The sequence below is a fragment of the Hoplias malabaricus genome, unplaced genomic scaffold (assembly GCF_029633855.1).
Source record: "Hoplias malabaricus isolate fHopMal1 unplaced genomic scaffold, fHopMal1.hap1 scaffold_191, whole genome shotgun sequence".
In the NCBI taxonomy this organism is placed as follows: domain Eukaryota; kingdom Metazoa; phylum Chordata; class Actinopteri; order Characiformes; family Erythrinidae; genus Hoplias; species Hoplias malabaricus.
In genome coordinates, this window is record NW_027100884.1 from 19410 (window position 1) to 36500 (window position 17091).

At 41.1% G+C, this 17091-nt stretch overlaps 1 protein-coding gene across 1 annotated transcript; it reads left to right on the forward strand.

Annotated features, from left to right (window-relative positions):
* Positions 1-1433: 1433 nt before the first annotated feature.
* LOC136682013 (polymeric immunoglobulin receptor-like) lies at positions 1434-16549 on the forward strand. Its single transcript, XM_066658798.1, has 3 exons — positions 1434-1479; positions 4596-4904; positions 16086-16549. The coding sequence occupies exons 1-3, from the start codon at positions 1434-1436 to the stop codon at positions 16547-16549; spliced, it is 819 nt and encodes a 272-aa protein (XP_066514895.1).
* The last annotated feature ends 542 nt before the right edge of the window (positions 16550-17091 follow it).

Here is a 17091-nt window from a genome sequence, read left to right on the forward strand (position 1 = left end):
CCTCTGAACGGCAACAGACCAGTGCACCACAGCCAGTAATTTTATTTTATATCCATTGAACTGGCCACATGATAGAGCTTTTATCTTTTTTTTTGCCTTAATTGTGTTTATCTAATTTTACTGAGTAAGCAACATAGATGATGTGCTGAATATATAAAATGGTGCTAGCAATGACTGTAAACGGTACTGCAACTACTGTAGAAACTTTTTTATTAGTAATCCCAGACAGCGAGCATATATCTGTCCACTGGCATAAAAAGACCGGCACACCACTGACTGTAGACCACTGCCTGTCCACCATGGGACCACTCAGATTACTGTCCTGTACAGGATATAACTCATTTATAATCCCCTCACACAGATTTTACATTCACAGAGACTTTTATTCTGGAAAACAAACTAATACAAATATTACCAACAACTCCGAGAGAAATAATAATGAGTTTAAGCCTGATATAAAATTATGTTAAAAATGCTGACACTGTGCTGGATTAAAATCCTTTACTAATCTTATTTATAAATAATAACAAAAATAACCTAATGAAGGAAAAAATGTAAATTGGACTGTGAATGGAAAATTGCTAAGATGTGGCATTTTGTCTAAAATTCTGTTTAATCAGCAGTGGTTCGCCCAGAAAACACTATAAAACACTAGTGGACTAGGGGCACAACTTTGCCCTCAGAGGGTCTACAGTGGTCTGCGCTCTCCTTGCTATCAGTGATAGAATATACTGTAAATGATAGGAAGTTATCAACACACATGGCTAGTAGATTGTGTAATGCTAAAATCTAAATAACTTAATAACTTAATACTGCAGTTACTTAGCTTGCGGTTAGATATTCATAATTCTGCTGGCTGTAGCTCTAATGTAGTAAAATATCCGCACGCGCTCGTAAAAACCTTCTTTCTCGCTCGAAATAGCCACGTGCACATGCGTGCAGAACTGTGGCACAAAAGTAAAGCCATAGTGGTGGTTTGTGAAGTCTATGAAGAGAACAATGAGGAACCACACACTGAAAATACACAGTGTGCTACCACAATTTTGTTATGTGCTAAACAAGAAAGAGAGAGAGAGATAGAGAGAGAGAGAGAGTGAGAGAGAGAGTGAGAGCGAGAGAGCGAGAGAGAGAGAGAGAGAGAGAGAGAGAGAGAGAGACAGAGAGTGAGAGTGAGAGTGAGAGAGAGAGAGAGAGAGAGAGAGAGAGAGAGAGAAAGAGAGAGAGAGAGAGAGAGAACACAGTTCCTCTCTGACGTTGTGGAAGAGTCCAGTAAAGCGCTCAGGCTTTAGTTTAGTGCTGATATTGTGGGGAATGTTGTGGAGTTGAGGACACTGGTGTGTGTTGGTGTTCAGTTGTGTAGTTTGTGAGGAGGTGGATCTCCAGGAGTGTTGTTGTTGCTGTGTGTAGTGACGGTGTTGTAGATCTCAGACACAATGCAGCTGTGTTTTTATCTTCTGCTTGTCCTCCATGTGGCTGAAGGTAAGTTCATCTCTTCTCCTACTGTCCACTGTCCACCACAGTCCAGTTAGAGCTTCAGATTCTGCTGAAGAGATGCTAGAATGGAACTGAAATTGGCTCCTTGAATTGTAGCAGTAGTGGGAGCCTTTTTAGGTGAAGTATGTGACCAGGACATGAACCATTAGTAGCACAAGAGTTTTCTTTCAGATAGTAGACAATTCTGGGCCAAATCTATCTTTCATCTGCAAGTGTTTACTGAGTTCCAGGTATTATTATTTCCCTCAAATCTACTTTTAAGGACCAGCTCTGGATTTAATGTTGTGGTCCAACTATGTGGTTGATTTAAGAGGGCCACAGCTCAATAATGTTCCTGGAGAGCTGTGCTCGGTTAATGTACACCACAGTGTTTTTAGCCCAAATCTGTTTCAAAAGGGGCCCCTCAGATATTACATGTTTTTGGCTGATTCTGACTGACTTCTGTGAGTGTTGGTTGACTACTGCACAGATGTGAGGAATGCAGGACAGAACAGGACCCGGAAATAAAGACCTGGAAACGAGCCAATGCTCACTGTTTCAGTGGTCTGTCAGTTAAATTTCTCACTCAAATTCATGATCATTATATTTTCTTTAGTAAATACACACAAGAGAGCATTAATAACCTGAATAAAATAATTAAAGTACATAATGATGATGTATATTTTTATATTTAAAGATGAAGAACTTTCACTTTACTGCAGGATGCAAACTGAATAACAATCAGATAAAATACTTTACTTCATACACTGGAGAGTCAGTACTGCTTCCCTGTTACTGCACTGACCACAACACACCCTCACCCTTCACCTGGACACAATAGAATCTCCACTGAGTCCAGCTGTGTATCTCTCACTCTCCAGGAAATGTCTCTCTACTCGATTATAACTTCTCATGTAGATCCTCCAGTACACAACACCACCGTGTAAAGACTATGTGATAATTATGTTGCAGGGTTGGTTTTCTGATTGCGGGTGATGTTCTAATTGTGCAGTGGACAGTTAAAGTACATACACAAACAAGCCAATCTGTAAGATATTTAAGCAGCCACTGTTATTGTACAGTGTGATGATAATATTACGCTTAAATGCATGTTTGTGAATATCCCAGCACTAAGTTACTGGACCGCACTGTTTAAAGGGAATTAGAAAAGTTAATCTGATTGGTTAAAACCTTATTACAGCTGATAATAAATTATTCTGTCTGTACCCAGTTTACCAAATGATCATTAAAAGCTTCTGCTATGCCCTGAGAACCCTGAACTGTGGTCTAATGGTCTGTGGTATATTGGTCAGGGCCATCTCCAAACATTAGTACATAAATATGAACAGAAACAACCCAGATATTCATAACATATCTACACTGCAGTTATTTATTTCATTGCATGATTTCATGAAAGTTTTCTATTGTTTTTCTAAAGGACACTTACAAAATATCACTGTGAACTGTTTTGGGAGAACTAAGGGCTGTGTTTAATTCTGAACCTTAGAGCATTTCCACACACAGTGTGTTGACAGCTCACAGGACTGGGTCTAAAAAGCTGTGTGACAATAAGAAAACAACTGATTAGTGTTAGATTCTGATCAGAAACAAGGCTTCAGTTTCCTGTAGGGAGCATTAACACTGGACTCTGGAGCAGTGAAGAATTGTCATGTGATCAAAGTCCATATTCTGCCTTTGTGAGATGGGTCCATCAGGGTAAAGAAGGAACCATTGAAGTAACACACACATCCTAGTGTCTATTCTACATGCATCTGGAGGCTCAGAAATGTTATGAGGCAATACAATAAAGTCAGCTTAAGTAATGCACTAAATGACCAGGTTATTGTTAAACCAGTGGAGTGTCCCACATGCCATCAACCTATTCAAGGACCTACACTGTCTGCACAAAAGTTTTAAATGGTAATAGCTGAGAAAGGATTTTGCTACTTTAAAAGTATATGCTCTATCCAAAAACAGAAACTGAGAAATTAACTATTAATAGCTTTGTGGAAGTTTCATTCTGTGTGGCATCTCCACTCTTTTCATTAAGAAGTCTTTAAAAGTATGAGCAAATCTCTTTTTAATTATGATCTTAAATATCAGCATTTGTTGCTGTTTTCCTGCAGGATGCAGACTGGAAAACCACGGGCAGATAAAAGACATTACATCATTCATTGGAGAGTCAGTGCTGCTGCCCTGTTACTGCACTGACACCAGCTCTAAACCTGAGACATTCATCTGGAAGAAATACACTTATGATTATGAAGAGGGGTCAATCAATGGTGGTCAGAACGGAAACAGAGTCCAGCTGTTTAACTTTCACTCTCCAGGAAATTTCTCTCTGCTCATATCACACCTGACTGAAGAGGATGGAGGAGTGTACAGCTGTAATGTTGTAGGAAGTGGATTGACATTCATCACTCTCACTGTTAAAGGTAACCCCTCTCTGATCAATATCCATAATGTAATGATGATGTCAGAACTACATTTATCTTCACTGGTGTCTACAGTTGTGTTGGGGACACTCTACACACACCTTTGGTCGTTGTCTGCGCTGCTTCAGAAATGAAGTCTTTGTGAAGTGTGTAAAGTGTGTGAAGTCATTGTGTGAAGTTGCTGATTGTTGTAGCAGTAGAACAACATCAGTGCAATGAAAGTGTTGTGAAATGCTTCTGTTTGCAGTGGTCAGGTGTGTGGTCAGTCTTCTTTATCATTAAGCTGCTCATTGGTCAGGAAATGCAGCAAATCTACAGCCTCCACTGTAACACACAGTTCATCAGCTCACCCTCCAAACACTTCATGTGGGAACAAGAAGATTACATAGTTTTATTAAACTCCAATAAACACTGATCATCCACAGTTTGACTTCAATAAACCACTTCAGTCACTCGCTGTAGGTTTCCATTGTTTACAGTGTATTTACAGTGTTTATATAAATCTGATTGGCTGATGATAACTAGGATGGTCACTCACTCCATCTGACCGTGTTATTGAGTGACCTTAAGTCCAGTTATTCAGTCCATTCAGAACACAGTCTGTGAAATCATGTTCAACAACAAACACCAATCACTTCCTCAACACTGGATTCACAGTGAAATGTTTATGTCCGTGTGTCTCTTCAGGCTGTTCTCTGGAGGAAAGAGGTCAAACAACACGTATCACAGCGTATAAAGGAGGGTCAGTCCTGCTGCCCTGTTACTGCACTGAACTACGAGCCAAACCTGAGAGAATCACCTGGTGGAAAGACACAGGAACGTGGGAAGAGATATCCACTGAGAGTGATCAGTACAGAGACAGAGTCCAGCTGTTTAACTCTCACTCTCCAGGAAATCTCTCTCTGCTCATATCACACCTGACTGAAGAGGATGGAGGAGGGTACAGATGTGATGTTGGAGGAAGTGGACACAGAGTCATCAGTCTCACTGTTGAAGGTAAAACACAGTGTGAATGTGTTGTGATGCAGGTAGAGGACCATCTTCATAAGGTAGTGCTGGTCTTTACCAGTGACCAGTCCTGAGGTCATCAGTGTGTGATGAATTATTGAGTGTGGATCAGTTGTAGAATTAATGTAGTAGTGTAAAATGTTTGGGATTCTGGAAGTTTCCAGTGTAGTTCCAGCACAGTGCTCATCTCTACAACATTCATCATGGACTCTTCTCTCCTCGCAGGGATCCCACCTCCAACACCGAGTTCAACACTTGATCAAATCATTCCCACATCTGCAGCTGAACCTTCCTCCACAGTTTCCTCCCAAAAAGGTAAAAGCTAATTCCAGGCCCAGATTTCACATTTCTGTAATTACCGTTTCACAGCGAATGTGCTGCTCCTTTTAGAAATGTGTGGGGTGTGGGTCGGAGACACATTTTTCTAAAGCGTTGTTAAGACTGAGGATAGTTTTTAATGTTTCGCTCCATGATCTTTGTGTAAGTCAGTGAATGATGTTCTTATTGCAGAGTCTCCACCGTCACTGCCCTTCGTCCCCTTTGCCCTGGTCACGGTGGTCTTTCTCCACATTGTTGTAGCGGTGGTCTACTGCACCAAGAGAAGCAAAGGTACGTCCTACTCATTAAACCACCACCATCCTGTTTATGTTTCTCTGTGTGTGTGTGTGTGTGTGTGTGTGTGTTAACCCTCTGCTTTTGTTCATCTCTAACACATCAGCAGATTCCTCCCATTTTTACTACAACACTGTGGATGGAGAAGGAGCAGTGAATCTGCAGCTGAGAAGAAGATCAAAGAGTCAGCAGAGCTCATGAAGATCTAATCAAAATATCACCTTGTGACATCTATCTTTCTCTCACAGAAACAAAGTCTATTATAATTTCAATGAAAGTGTATTGTGAGTAGTGTCAGTTGTTGTGGCCAGTCTACAGTAAATTTTCTAATCACGGTGTTGTTTCTTCTCATCTCTTCTGCACTTACTTTGTTATAAATTCAAAAACATTTTGTATTTTAATATTCATGTCCTATTTTTAGATTGTGTTTATATTTCTTACAGTTCATTTACATAAATATCTTCTTATACAAAACTGTATTGTGCTCCTGGTCAGTTAAAATGTGAGTTTAGAATGGACATTGATTCAGTGTGTTATAGACGCTCTGTGTGCCACTGTGAGTTCATATTGTTTCATTCATTAATAAATATCACCCTCTGTGTGGGCGGCACGGTGGTGCAGCAGGTAATGTCCTATAGCTCCAGGGGCCTGAAGGTTGTGGGTTCGTTTCCCGCTCCGGGTGACTGTCGGTGAGGAGTTGATGTGTTCTCCCCCTGTCCGCGTGGGTTTCCTCCGGTTTCCTCCCACGTCCCAAAAACACGTGTTGGTAGATGGATTGGTGACTCAAAAGTGTCTGTAGGTGTGTGTGAGTGTGTGTGTGTTGCCCTGTGAAGGACTGGCGCCCCCTCCAGGGTGTATTCCTGCCTTGTGCCCAATGATTCCAGGTAGGCTCTGGACCCACCACGACCCTGAACTGCATAAGCGGTTACAGATAATGAATGAATGAACCCTCTGTGTGAGTGTCACGCCTGTTTTTCAAGACTCCATATCTCAGAATGCACCAAATGATCACATGCCTGTACACCGGTTTCATTCACCAGAGTTCTAATCAAGCACACCTGTTTGTTCCCTTATATAAACCCCATCCACTTCCCAGTCTTTGCCGAGTATTGCTGTGGTTCATCCTAACATACAAAACGGTCTCTAGAAGCCTGTCTGTACTGATGTCTTGTTGCAGACCTAAGATCTGATCAACAGATCAACTTCTGACCAATGTACTAAAATAACAGACTGACTACAGATCAACACCTGATCAACAGAGCACTCTCTGACCAACAGCTCTGACTGAAAAGGGGCAGAGTTTTAAAGCTTGTTCTTACCTTCCTCACCTTCAGTACCTTCAGACCCCAATACCACTTCCCTCCAAAGATGATAACAAAATCAGCCACAATTTACCCACACTGTATCAGCCCTGTGTGTGCTCAGACTCTGCAAAAAAAAAAAAAAAAAAAAAAAATCTGCAACTGTTTTTAAACAGACTCATAATAAACATGTGTATAATTGTTGACTTGTAATGATTTTTTTCTTTGTTTGGCTCATTTCGTTTTCCTTCACTCATCAATAGTGTCACACTGCTTTAAGTATCAATGTAGCCAGGGACCACCTACTATTGGAGGAAAAGGGAATTAGACTGACAATCACAACTGACCAATCACAAGCCTACTATTCTTACACAGTTTAGAGATTAATACCCTGAGTCACTGGAACAAAAATATCCTCAGAAGTGAATACACACAGAAGTGGGGAGAGCCAATAAGAACACTGCTAGCAGAGTGATGACAGAGTGGCCAGGTTCTCTCAATATAGACATCAGACTCTCTGTGGACGTGTGGGTGCAGTGTCTGAGAGTAACTCACCTATAACTAATTCTGTGAATGTCTGTGTCCACTGTGGGAGCACATTAAAGCAGCTGAAGGCTGCAGGCCTTGCTTTTAAAGAAACAACACTTTGATTCAAAGGTGAACTTAGACCATTCTCCTAACTTCTGCATTTGACTTAGTGGAGGATGTGAGAGAGATGAAGGGAGGGTTTAGCAAGAGTTTATATACAGGAACACATCGCTATATTTATATATAAAGTGAGAGTGAGGAGCTGTGAGCTGTGTTCCTCTTTACTGTGTTCATTAGAGAACAGTGAAAAGTCCAGTGACGTTCTGCTGAGAGAGTTACAGATTTTAGATTACTGTAGTTCAGTGTAGCGTAGTTTACTGTACTGTAATGTAGTTTAGTGTAGTCAAATGTAGTGTACTGTAGTTTAGTTTAGTGTACTCTAATGTAGTGTAGTGTAGTGTAGTGCTAGTGTATTATAGTGTAGTTTAGTGTAGTGTAGTGTAGTGTAGTGTATTGTAGTGTATTGCAGTGTAGTGTAGTGTATTGTAGTGTATTGCAGTGTAGTGTAGTGTAGTGTAGTGTAGTGTAATGTAGACTGGGTGAGGTCGAGTGTACACTTGAGGACAGAGCTGCACAGCTACAGTAGTAGAGTAGTATCAGGGTGGAGTTGTGGCTGTAACTGCTGTAGTGTTGTTGTGGCTGTGTGTAGTGAGTGTGCTCTGGATCTCAGTAAGAATGCAGGTGTGTGTTTATCTGCTGTTGGTGCTCCATGTGGCTGAAGGTAAGTTCATTCTGTCTCCTACTGTAGATCCTCCAACACACAACACCACCATTTAAAGCTCACTTCAGAATTATGTTGAAGTCTCACTGTAGATTTGGGAGTTTAAGGGTTAAATCTGAGCAGTGTGAATGGCTGCTTTCAAGCATTTTTAGCACCATCACAGCCCCCCAGTCCACTTCCTGACACAGCCCCCAGGCTAAAGGATTAGCATTAGCATTGCTAACGGTGCTGAAGAGTGGAGGTGTGTGTACAGAGTTAGAAACATGAGAGTAGGATATTCCAATAGACCAAGACCACTGTTGTTCCTTTGATGGTACATTTCCATTGTTTTTACTTGTTGATCAGAAATGTACCTGAACAATCCTCTCTGTTTCTGACAGTGTGGTTAAAGTGCGGAACAGTAGATTGGAGTCTGGACTGGTCAGTGATCTCTTTTTATAAAGACAGTTGAAGGTAAGTTCATCTCTTCTCCTACTGTCCACTGTCCACCACAGTCCAGTTAGAGCTTCAGATTCTGCTGAAGAGACACTAGATTGGAACTGAAATGTGCTCCTTGACGTGTAGCAGTGTTTGTGACAGTGTGGTTAAAGTGAGGAACAGTAGATTAGAGTCTGGACTGGTCAGTGATTTCTTTTTATAAAGACGTCTTTAAAGTAACGCTCTGTTTGTGATGAAGCGAGTGTTGTGCAGGTGATGACACATTGTTGTGAGAACGTCAAGCTTCATTTTGGAGAACTTCCACATGTTCAGAGGTGTTTAAAGATGAAGAACATTCACTGCTGTGTTTCTGCAGGATGCACACTGGAAAACCACGGGCAGACAAAATATATTACTGCATACACTGGAGAGTCAGTACTGCTGCCCTGTTACTGCACTGACACCAGCTCTACACCTGAGAGCTACACCAACACCAACTCATTCACCTGGAGCAAATATCAAGTATGAACTGATCCACCACCATCTTGTTTATGTTTCTGTGTGTGTGTGGGTGTGTGTGTGTGTGTGTGTGTGTGTGTGTGTGTGTGTGTTTTACTCATTGCTTTTGTTCATCTCCAACTCAGCACCAGATTCCTCCCCTGTTTACTACAACACTGTGGATGGAGACGGAGCAGTGAATCTGCAGCAGAGAAGAACAGAGAGTCAGAATTCAACATTATAATCCAGTTATGTGATAAACAGACCACCTTCTGACACACACACACACACACACACACACAAAAACACACACACAAACACACCTTGTCTTCCACTGTGTGTAGTGTCAGTTGTGGTCAGTCTACAGTAACTTTTCTAATCATTGTTTTATGTTTCCTCTCGTCTCTCTGCTGCAGTTACTTTTTCAAAGTTTAAAAATGTTGATGTATTTTAATGTTCCTCTCAGTTTTAGACTGTGTTTATATTTCCTTCTGGTCTTTTACATATTTAGTGTTCTTGTTTCTTTAAAAGGGGTCAATAGTTCAGAACGGACAGTGATTCAGTGTGTTATTGATGCTGTTGTGTAGTGATGGGTGTATATTGTGGTGTCATTAATAAATAAATAATAAGAGTTATGAAGTGTCCTGTGGTGTTTGTTTAAAGTGACTCTCAGTGAAGCTCCAGTGAAGCTGTGGAAAGTGCTGCTGCTGCTCAGTGAATGAATAAATATCATGAAGTTGTGCATTAAACACGTTTTAGAGCCGAATGTTTATAAAGTAAAGGTAGAGGACATGAGTTACTGAGTAACACTGGGACTGTTTCACAGGGGAGGGGTCTTATACACAGCAGGAAGTATCCCCTCCTCCACACACTCCTGGAAAAATCATTGTGGCATTTACAGCTTTTTTTTTTACAGCTTTTCAGAAAATACAGGTCAACATCAAACAACATAAACACAATATTTCATTATAAAATTCATAATAATTCTCTTAGACGCTGTGCACTGATGGAGAGTCACAGTCAAGACTTTGAGTAGCTCACAGTGGTCATGTGACCTGCTGTAGTCTACACACACACACACACACACACACACACACACACACTTACATCCTGTTGGTCCACTGCAGCAGTGTGTACAGAGGTGATGATGATATGTCTGTGGTGTGTTGTAGTCAATTTGCTGATGGTCAGAGAGAACACTATCTTGGGTCTCTGCTTACTCTCTGTTGTCATGGTGACGAGGACACAGTTGTGGTTAAGAGAGATGGGCCTGTTTCTCTCTGAGTCTGCGCAGTGGACACTACTCACAGACAGAGGGGCTTATGTAGCCAGGTCACTGCTATATACTACACTACAGAGACTAAAGTTTGGGGACACCTGCTCAGTCAACATGGGGAATGTCCCTCTTTGGTGCACTATGAACCTCTACTCTTCTGAGAAAGCTTTACACTAGACATTGCTGTGAGGATCTGATGGTATTTATTCATGAGAGAGGTCAAGGACAGGCTCATCCTAAAGGTATTAGAGCTTCATCATCTAGGGCTGTAGGTCTCCAGTCCAGTCTCTGACAAAGTACACTTCCTCTAATGTCTGGCACTTGTTACGGACTCTATAGTATCTGTACTTAGACTTTTCTCAAACACAGTTCTGGTTTCAGCTGAGAGTAGCTCTGTTTAAACAGAGGTGAAATTTATAATGTTAACACTAGGGACATTTCTAAATTTTATATAACACCTTGCTGCAGGTTTTTGGGTGAATGGATTCATGTTTCTTTAAGAAGTCTGTTGGCTTTCGTTCCCAAATCCTGTTGTTTCCAGACAGAGTTTATTAAGAAGCTGCCTGTAAATCTTACATTAATGCTATCTAAATACAGCTAGTACTGTAAGCCCTAATCCTGCAAGTCATCTGGTGTTTCATTGCTGTCAGTTTGCATGAATGAAACAGTTGACACTAAGACACTGTCACCTGCTTCAGTGTTGCTTACTGTTGTGGAAGAGCTATAATCAAAAATATGTTTTACCTTGTAGTTAACTAGCCCTAGCCCTGCAACTAGAACAAGAGAAGAAGTCCCTCTGGTCCCTGTCTATGTCCAGGACACAGGACCAGAGAACAGGAACAAGACACCTGTCCAAATAACCAGCGAAAATGTCTATATGATCAGATGATCAGGACACAACTCTAAAGTGAGATGGAATTAAAACAACACCCACATTCCGAAAGTTAGAGATGCCCTTTAACATTCACTTTCACTGTATTCCACTGAACTGCAAGACTCTGCTCACCATATGGACCTCTCTTTGTTTCTTTGAGTGTCAGGAATCACGGAGCGGACTGACTGAGGCGGACGCATTTGCTAAAACATGGTATATTTAATAAAGGAAAACAACAAAACAAAGAGACTTTAACAAAACGCAAACAAACAGGGAGCCAAGCAGGCTAAACTAAACAAGGGGAGCTAAACAGGGCAAACGGGACTGACAGACTAAAGAGTAAACAAAGGCACGAGAGAGGAAAAGAAACTACGACACGAAACAACGACTAGGGAAACGAAACGACGACGAGAGAAACTACGGAGACAGACAGATAACATGACTGACATAACAAAGGAGAAAAGAGAATGTGAATGAACGACAAACAGGACACGAGTCAAGAGGGCTTAAATACTAACACAAACGAGACACACCTGGACAGATAACGAGGGGACGGGTTAACAAATGACAGACGAGGCGGCGGAACAGAGGCGGGAAGAGGGCGGAGACAAGGACATAAACAAAACATAGCCATGTGCTAAAAGCACATGGCCGGGGACAACAGACATGACAGGACGAAGGCGTGACATTGAGTAAAAAAATCTATTGGACTACAACTAGAACCAGATGAGGTCTGGTTTGCTTGCACCTGATTGGTTTATTAGCATGAAGTTTAACTACGCTGCTCTCTGTTGATGTAATTTTTGGTAAAATCTCTCAAATAATTAAACTCTCTTGTTCGTCAACCTTTTTCCTGGTCATTTTTTATTTCATTTATTGACCCATTCCAGACAGCAGACACATTTGTGCCCACAGTACATCTGACATCAAGCCCAAATAATTACATGGCAGGTCAGACACCATTGCCATGAAGGTTGTTCACCCAAGGCAAGGCTCAGCCGATGCACTCCAGCTGTGGTGACCCTTGTGAATTTCCCAAATGTGGGGGACAGCTGTGGCCTTGAGGTTAGAGAAGTGATCTTGATGCCACAGGGTCTCCAGTTCAATTCCCAGGGCTGTTAAGGAAAAATTTGTTCATGGCTGAAGTGCCCTTGAGCATGGCACCTAACCCCCAAATTGCTCCCAAGGTTCTGAGGTCATTGGCAGCACCCTGCTCCAGTTATGTGTGTGTTCACTGCCCCTAGTGTCCCTAAGGGGATCAATAAATGTGTTTCTTCTTCTGAATCTGGACCTCTGGCTGAGCGAGGCTACCAGACTCACCCTCAGTCATCTTTCAAAACCAAATGGAGGACTTAAATGAACTGCAGATGTGCCACATTTTGGTCAGATACTCACTGGGTTGATTAATCATGTGATCATCAGTGTCCACTCACACATTTAGTCACCTTAAAGCACACTCTGAATAAAAGAACTGTCTCTAAACTTTCCAAAACCAAGAAAAAGTGCTTTTACTCCAGGTTGGGCTTAAAGCACTCCACCACATTCACATTATGTGACGTAGTAGAAAATGTGATGGAAAAAGAGAGAGAGGATGCAGTAAGACACAACCACATAGCTATATTTAATATGTGAGACCGTCAGAGTGAGAGATGGTGTGAGTTTCAGACGACGTTGTGGATGAAGTGCTCAGACTCAGTGGGACCTTCACCACTGCAGTAGATAAATTTGTTGTAGTTGTAGTTTTAGTTGGGGCAGTTGTAGTTGTGAGCTCTTATATAATACATGTGTCAATGATATATGTTGATAATAAATATCAGAATCTATAAATTGACCTGTGCTCTTCTTAATGATGTACAGAGTTTGTAGGATGATGGTGTTGTGTGTCTCTGACTGGACACAGACACTAGCTTATGACTTTATTAGGCTCTGGAAACTGAAACTGTGATGAGCTCAGGCCACAGACCACAGCTACTTCTTAGTAAAAGCCGACTGTTCCATATTTAACCCTTTCACAGAAGAACACAACGTCTCAAACATCCCCTTCTCTATTGGTCAAGATCTGTTTTCACTTCGTATCTCTCTCTCTCTCTCTCTCTCTCTCTCTCTCTCTCTCTCTCTCTCTCTCTCTCTCTCTCTCTCTCTCTGTTGCATGCTGGGAGTTTGGTGGGTGAATGACACCAAACGTACCTACGTTCATCCTGGACGAGGATATCGTACATGAACTGTCTCATTTCGGAAAAATAGTGAGTACAGTTAGAAAGATTCCTTTAAATTGTGCAGCCCCTGCACTGAGGCACGTTGACTCTTTCAGGAGATCAGTGCTGATGTTTCTGGATGTGCAGGAGTTAAATGTGTATTTCAGAGTGTGTGAAGGGAAGTCTTTCATATTTTATGAAAGCATTGGCAGAATGAGGTGTTTTGAATGTGGGGACATGTGCCATAAGCAGTTTGGTTGCCCACACAGAGAGAGGGACAGTCCTGCAGCTGGGCCTAGTGGAGCTGGAGATGTGAATCAGTCACAGACTGTAGAGCCGGGTCCAGACTCTGATAAAACAGCTATGGAAGAGACTGTACAGAACGGTAATGTAGACCCAAACAGAGAGTGATGGGGGCACTGTGGGGTCGCTCTGTGGGTGAGGGATGTGTACTGAGAAGGACGGTGGTGGACACTACTCACAGACAGAGGGGCTTATGTAGCCAGGTCACTGCTATATACTACACTACAGAGACTAAAGTTTGGGGACACCTGATCAGTCAACATGGGGAATGTCCCTCTTTGGTGCAGTATGAGCCTCTACTCTTCTGAGAAAGCTTTACACTAGACATTGCTGTGTGTAACTGCACAGTTAGGAGTGATGACACGTGACGTGACGTGGTGCAACATATATATATATATATATATATATATATATATATATATATATATATGTATATATATATATATATATATATATATATATATATAAATAAACAAATAATTAATTCTGAAACACAATAAAATGAACTTTTTGGATCTAAAGTGTATCATTTATAAACCCTGTCTCTGTTCTACTTTCAGTCTATGAAGAGAACAATGAGGAACCACACACTGAAAATACACAGTGTGCTACCACAATTTTGTTATGTGCTAGAAACGAGAGAGAGAAAGAGAGAGAGAGAGAGAGAGAGAGAGAGAGAGAGAGAGAGAGAGAGAGAGAGAGAGAGAGGGAGAACACACTTCCTCTCTGACGTTGTGGAAGAGTCCAGTAAAGCGCTCAGGCTTTAGTTTAGTGCTGATATTGTGGGGAATGTTGTGGAGTTGAGGACACTGGTGTGTGTTGGTGTTCAGTTGTGTAGTTTGTGAGGAGGTGGATCTTCAGGAGTGTTGTTGTTGCTGTGTGTAGTGACGGTGTTGTAGATCTCAGACACAATGCAGCTGTGTTTTTATCTTCTGCTTGTCCTCCGTGTGGCTGAAGGTAAGTTCATCTCTTCTCCTACTGTCCACTGTCCACCACAGTCCAGTTAGAGCTTCAGATTCTGCTGAAGAGACGCTAGAATCTGTGTGTGTGTGTGTGTGTGTGTTGGTGTCTCTGTGTGTGTGTGTGTGTGTGTGTGTGTGTGTGTTGGTGTCTCTGTGTGTGTGTGTGTGTGTGTGTGTGTGTGTGTGTGTGTGTGTGTGTGTGTGTGTGTGTGTGTGTGTGTGTTGTACCCTATTGGCCACAGCTCTATTTAGTTTCAGGCCTGAGTCATGTTTGTCTTTTAAAATATAACTACTGCTGGTTTCCTGACAGTTGTAAGTTTGTGTAGATCTTTAATAAATGTTTTGTCTGGTTCAGGATTTTAACAATTTGTAGGATGTTTTCTTTTGTATTTGATGTTTAATAAAAGTGTGTGTGGGGAATTCTGGTCTCTTGTCTCTGTGACCTCAGGTCTGTAATAATTCTGAGTCAAACTCCCAGAGTGGCACTGTCTGTTAGATTGTAGTTTAAGCATTTTATATTTGTCACTTTAATATTCTTCCTTTTCTTTATGATCACAGTCTGTAGCTCATAACATACACTGCACCATGTTAATGGAAGAATGAAGTGTAACTTTGGTGGTTCTCTAGCCTTTTGAATCACACAGTAACAGACAGAAAGGCATGTATTACCAGAACTGATGTGCAACACTAAACATTTCTCCATTCTGGCTAAAGTTAGCAGGTGCTAACACTGGGCCTCACTGATCAGTCACTTTCAAAAACCTGATTTTAACACCGTCATCATCACGGCTTATCACTAACACAGCAACACATCAAGAAAGTGCAGCATGTTATTATTTATTAGTTCATAATTCATCTGTCTGGTGTCCTCATGTCTCTTTCATTTAATCTCTAGAACTAATTAAGTTTTATTTTACACAGATCTTTAATGAGATCTTACACAACTTCACATCTCCTCCTGGAGAATGTAATGTACCTTTAGGGAACGAAACTGAACTTAAACCCACTGTTGTATGTTTAAAATGGTTCTTTTTTAGAGTGTATTTTTAAAAGAATCCATCATCATGGCCATTATGACATCAGAGGCAGTGATGTCATAGTGTGTTATTTTTATCATTAGGGAATTTTTCTCCCTTTTACCGATCAGTGGAACATTACAATTATTTTCAAGAGAAAATGTTTTAAGATTAAAATACTACAGTGTTTCTTTAAAGTGAGGAACAGTAGATTGGAGTCTCGACTGGTCACTGATTTTGACTCTTTTTATAAAGACATATTTAAAGTAATGCTCTGTTTGTGATGAAGTGAGTGTTGTGCAGGTGATGACACATTGTTGTGAGAACATCAAGCTTCATTTTGAAGAAGTTCCACATGTTCAGAGGTGTTTAAATATGAAGAACATTCACTGCTGTGTTTCTGCAGGATGCAGACTGGAAAACCACGGGAAGACAACAGAGATTACTGCATACACTGGAGAGTCAGTACTGCTGCCCTGTTACTGCACTGACACCAATTCTAAACCTGAGACATTCACCTGGAAGAAAGATTACTTAAATGGATACATGTGGGGTGTGGTGTCTAATGAGAGCGGTCAGTACAGAGGCAGAGTCCAGCTGTTTTACTCTCACTCTCCAGGAAATCTCTCTCTGCTCATATCACACCTGACTGAAGAAGATGGAGGAGTGTACAGATGCAGAGCTGATGAAAGTAGATTCATAGACATCAGTGAAGCTGGAGGAAGTGGATTCACAGACATCAGTCTCACTGCTAAAGGTAAACCCTCTCTGATCAATATCCATAATGTAATGATGATGTCAGAACTACATTTATCTTCACTGGTGTCTACAGTTGTGTTGGGGACAGCAAATCTACAGCCTCCACTGTAACACACAGTTCATCAGCTCACCTTCCAAACACTTCATGTGGGAACAAGAAGATTACATAGTTTTATTAAACTCCGATAAACACTGATCATCCACAGTTTGACTTCAATAAACCACTTCAGTCACTCACTGTAGGTTTCCATATTTTACAGTGCATTTGCAATGTTTATAAATATATTTTTATCTGATGACCAGTTTATGATTGAAATATATGTAGCAGAGTAACTGTATTCGAGCTGGTTATGCTTAATAGTGATTATAACTTATAATAACTATTTTTATTATTACTGACTTAAATGACAAAAATATTAACAATTTATTAGAGAGGGAATACTGTCACCGCTACGTGAGTTCTTCAGGCTTTTCAGACTCTTAATGGACAAACTCCACACACTATTATTTCAAGTAATGGAAATACTTTATTAAAAGGAAAGATAATAGTTTGATAAACATAGCACAATCATCGAAATCTCACAGAATCAACGCAGGTGAAACCGGTTCGAATTTAGTAATTGGCTAGGCTATATGACTTGTAAATGAGGTGT

What these genes read in the sequence shown, in the direction of transcription:
- LOC136682013 (XM_066658798.1), top strand. Translation starts at nt 1,434, where the DNA reads ATGCAGCTGTGTTTTTATCTTCTGCTTGTCCTCCATGTGGCTGAAG. An exon ending in TGTCCTCCATGTGGCTGAAG is followed by an intron (nt 1,480 to 4,595) that starts GTAAGTTCATCT and finishes GTGTCTCTTCAG; the next exon opens with GCTGTTCTCTGGAGGAAAGA. An exon ending in CATCAGTCTCACTGTTGAAG is followed by an intron (nt 4,905 to 16,085) that starts GTAAAACACAGT and finishes GTGTTTCTGCAG; the next exon opens with GATGCAGACTGGAAAACCAC.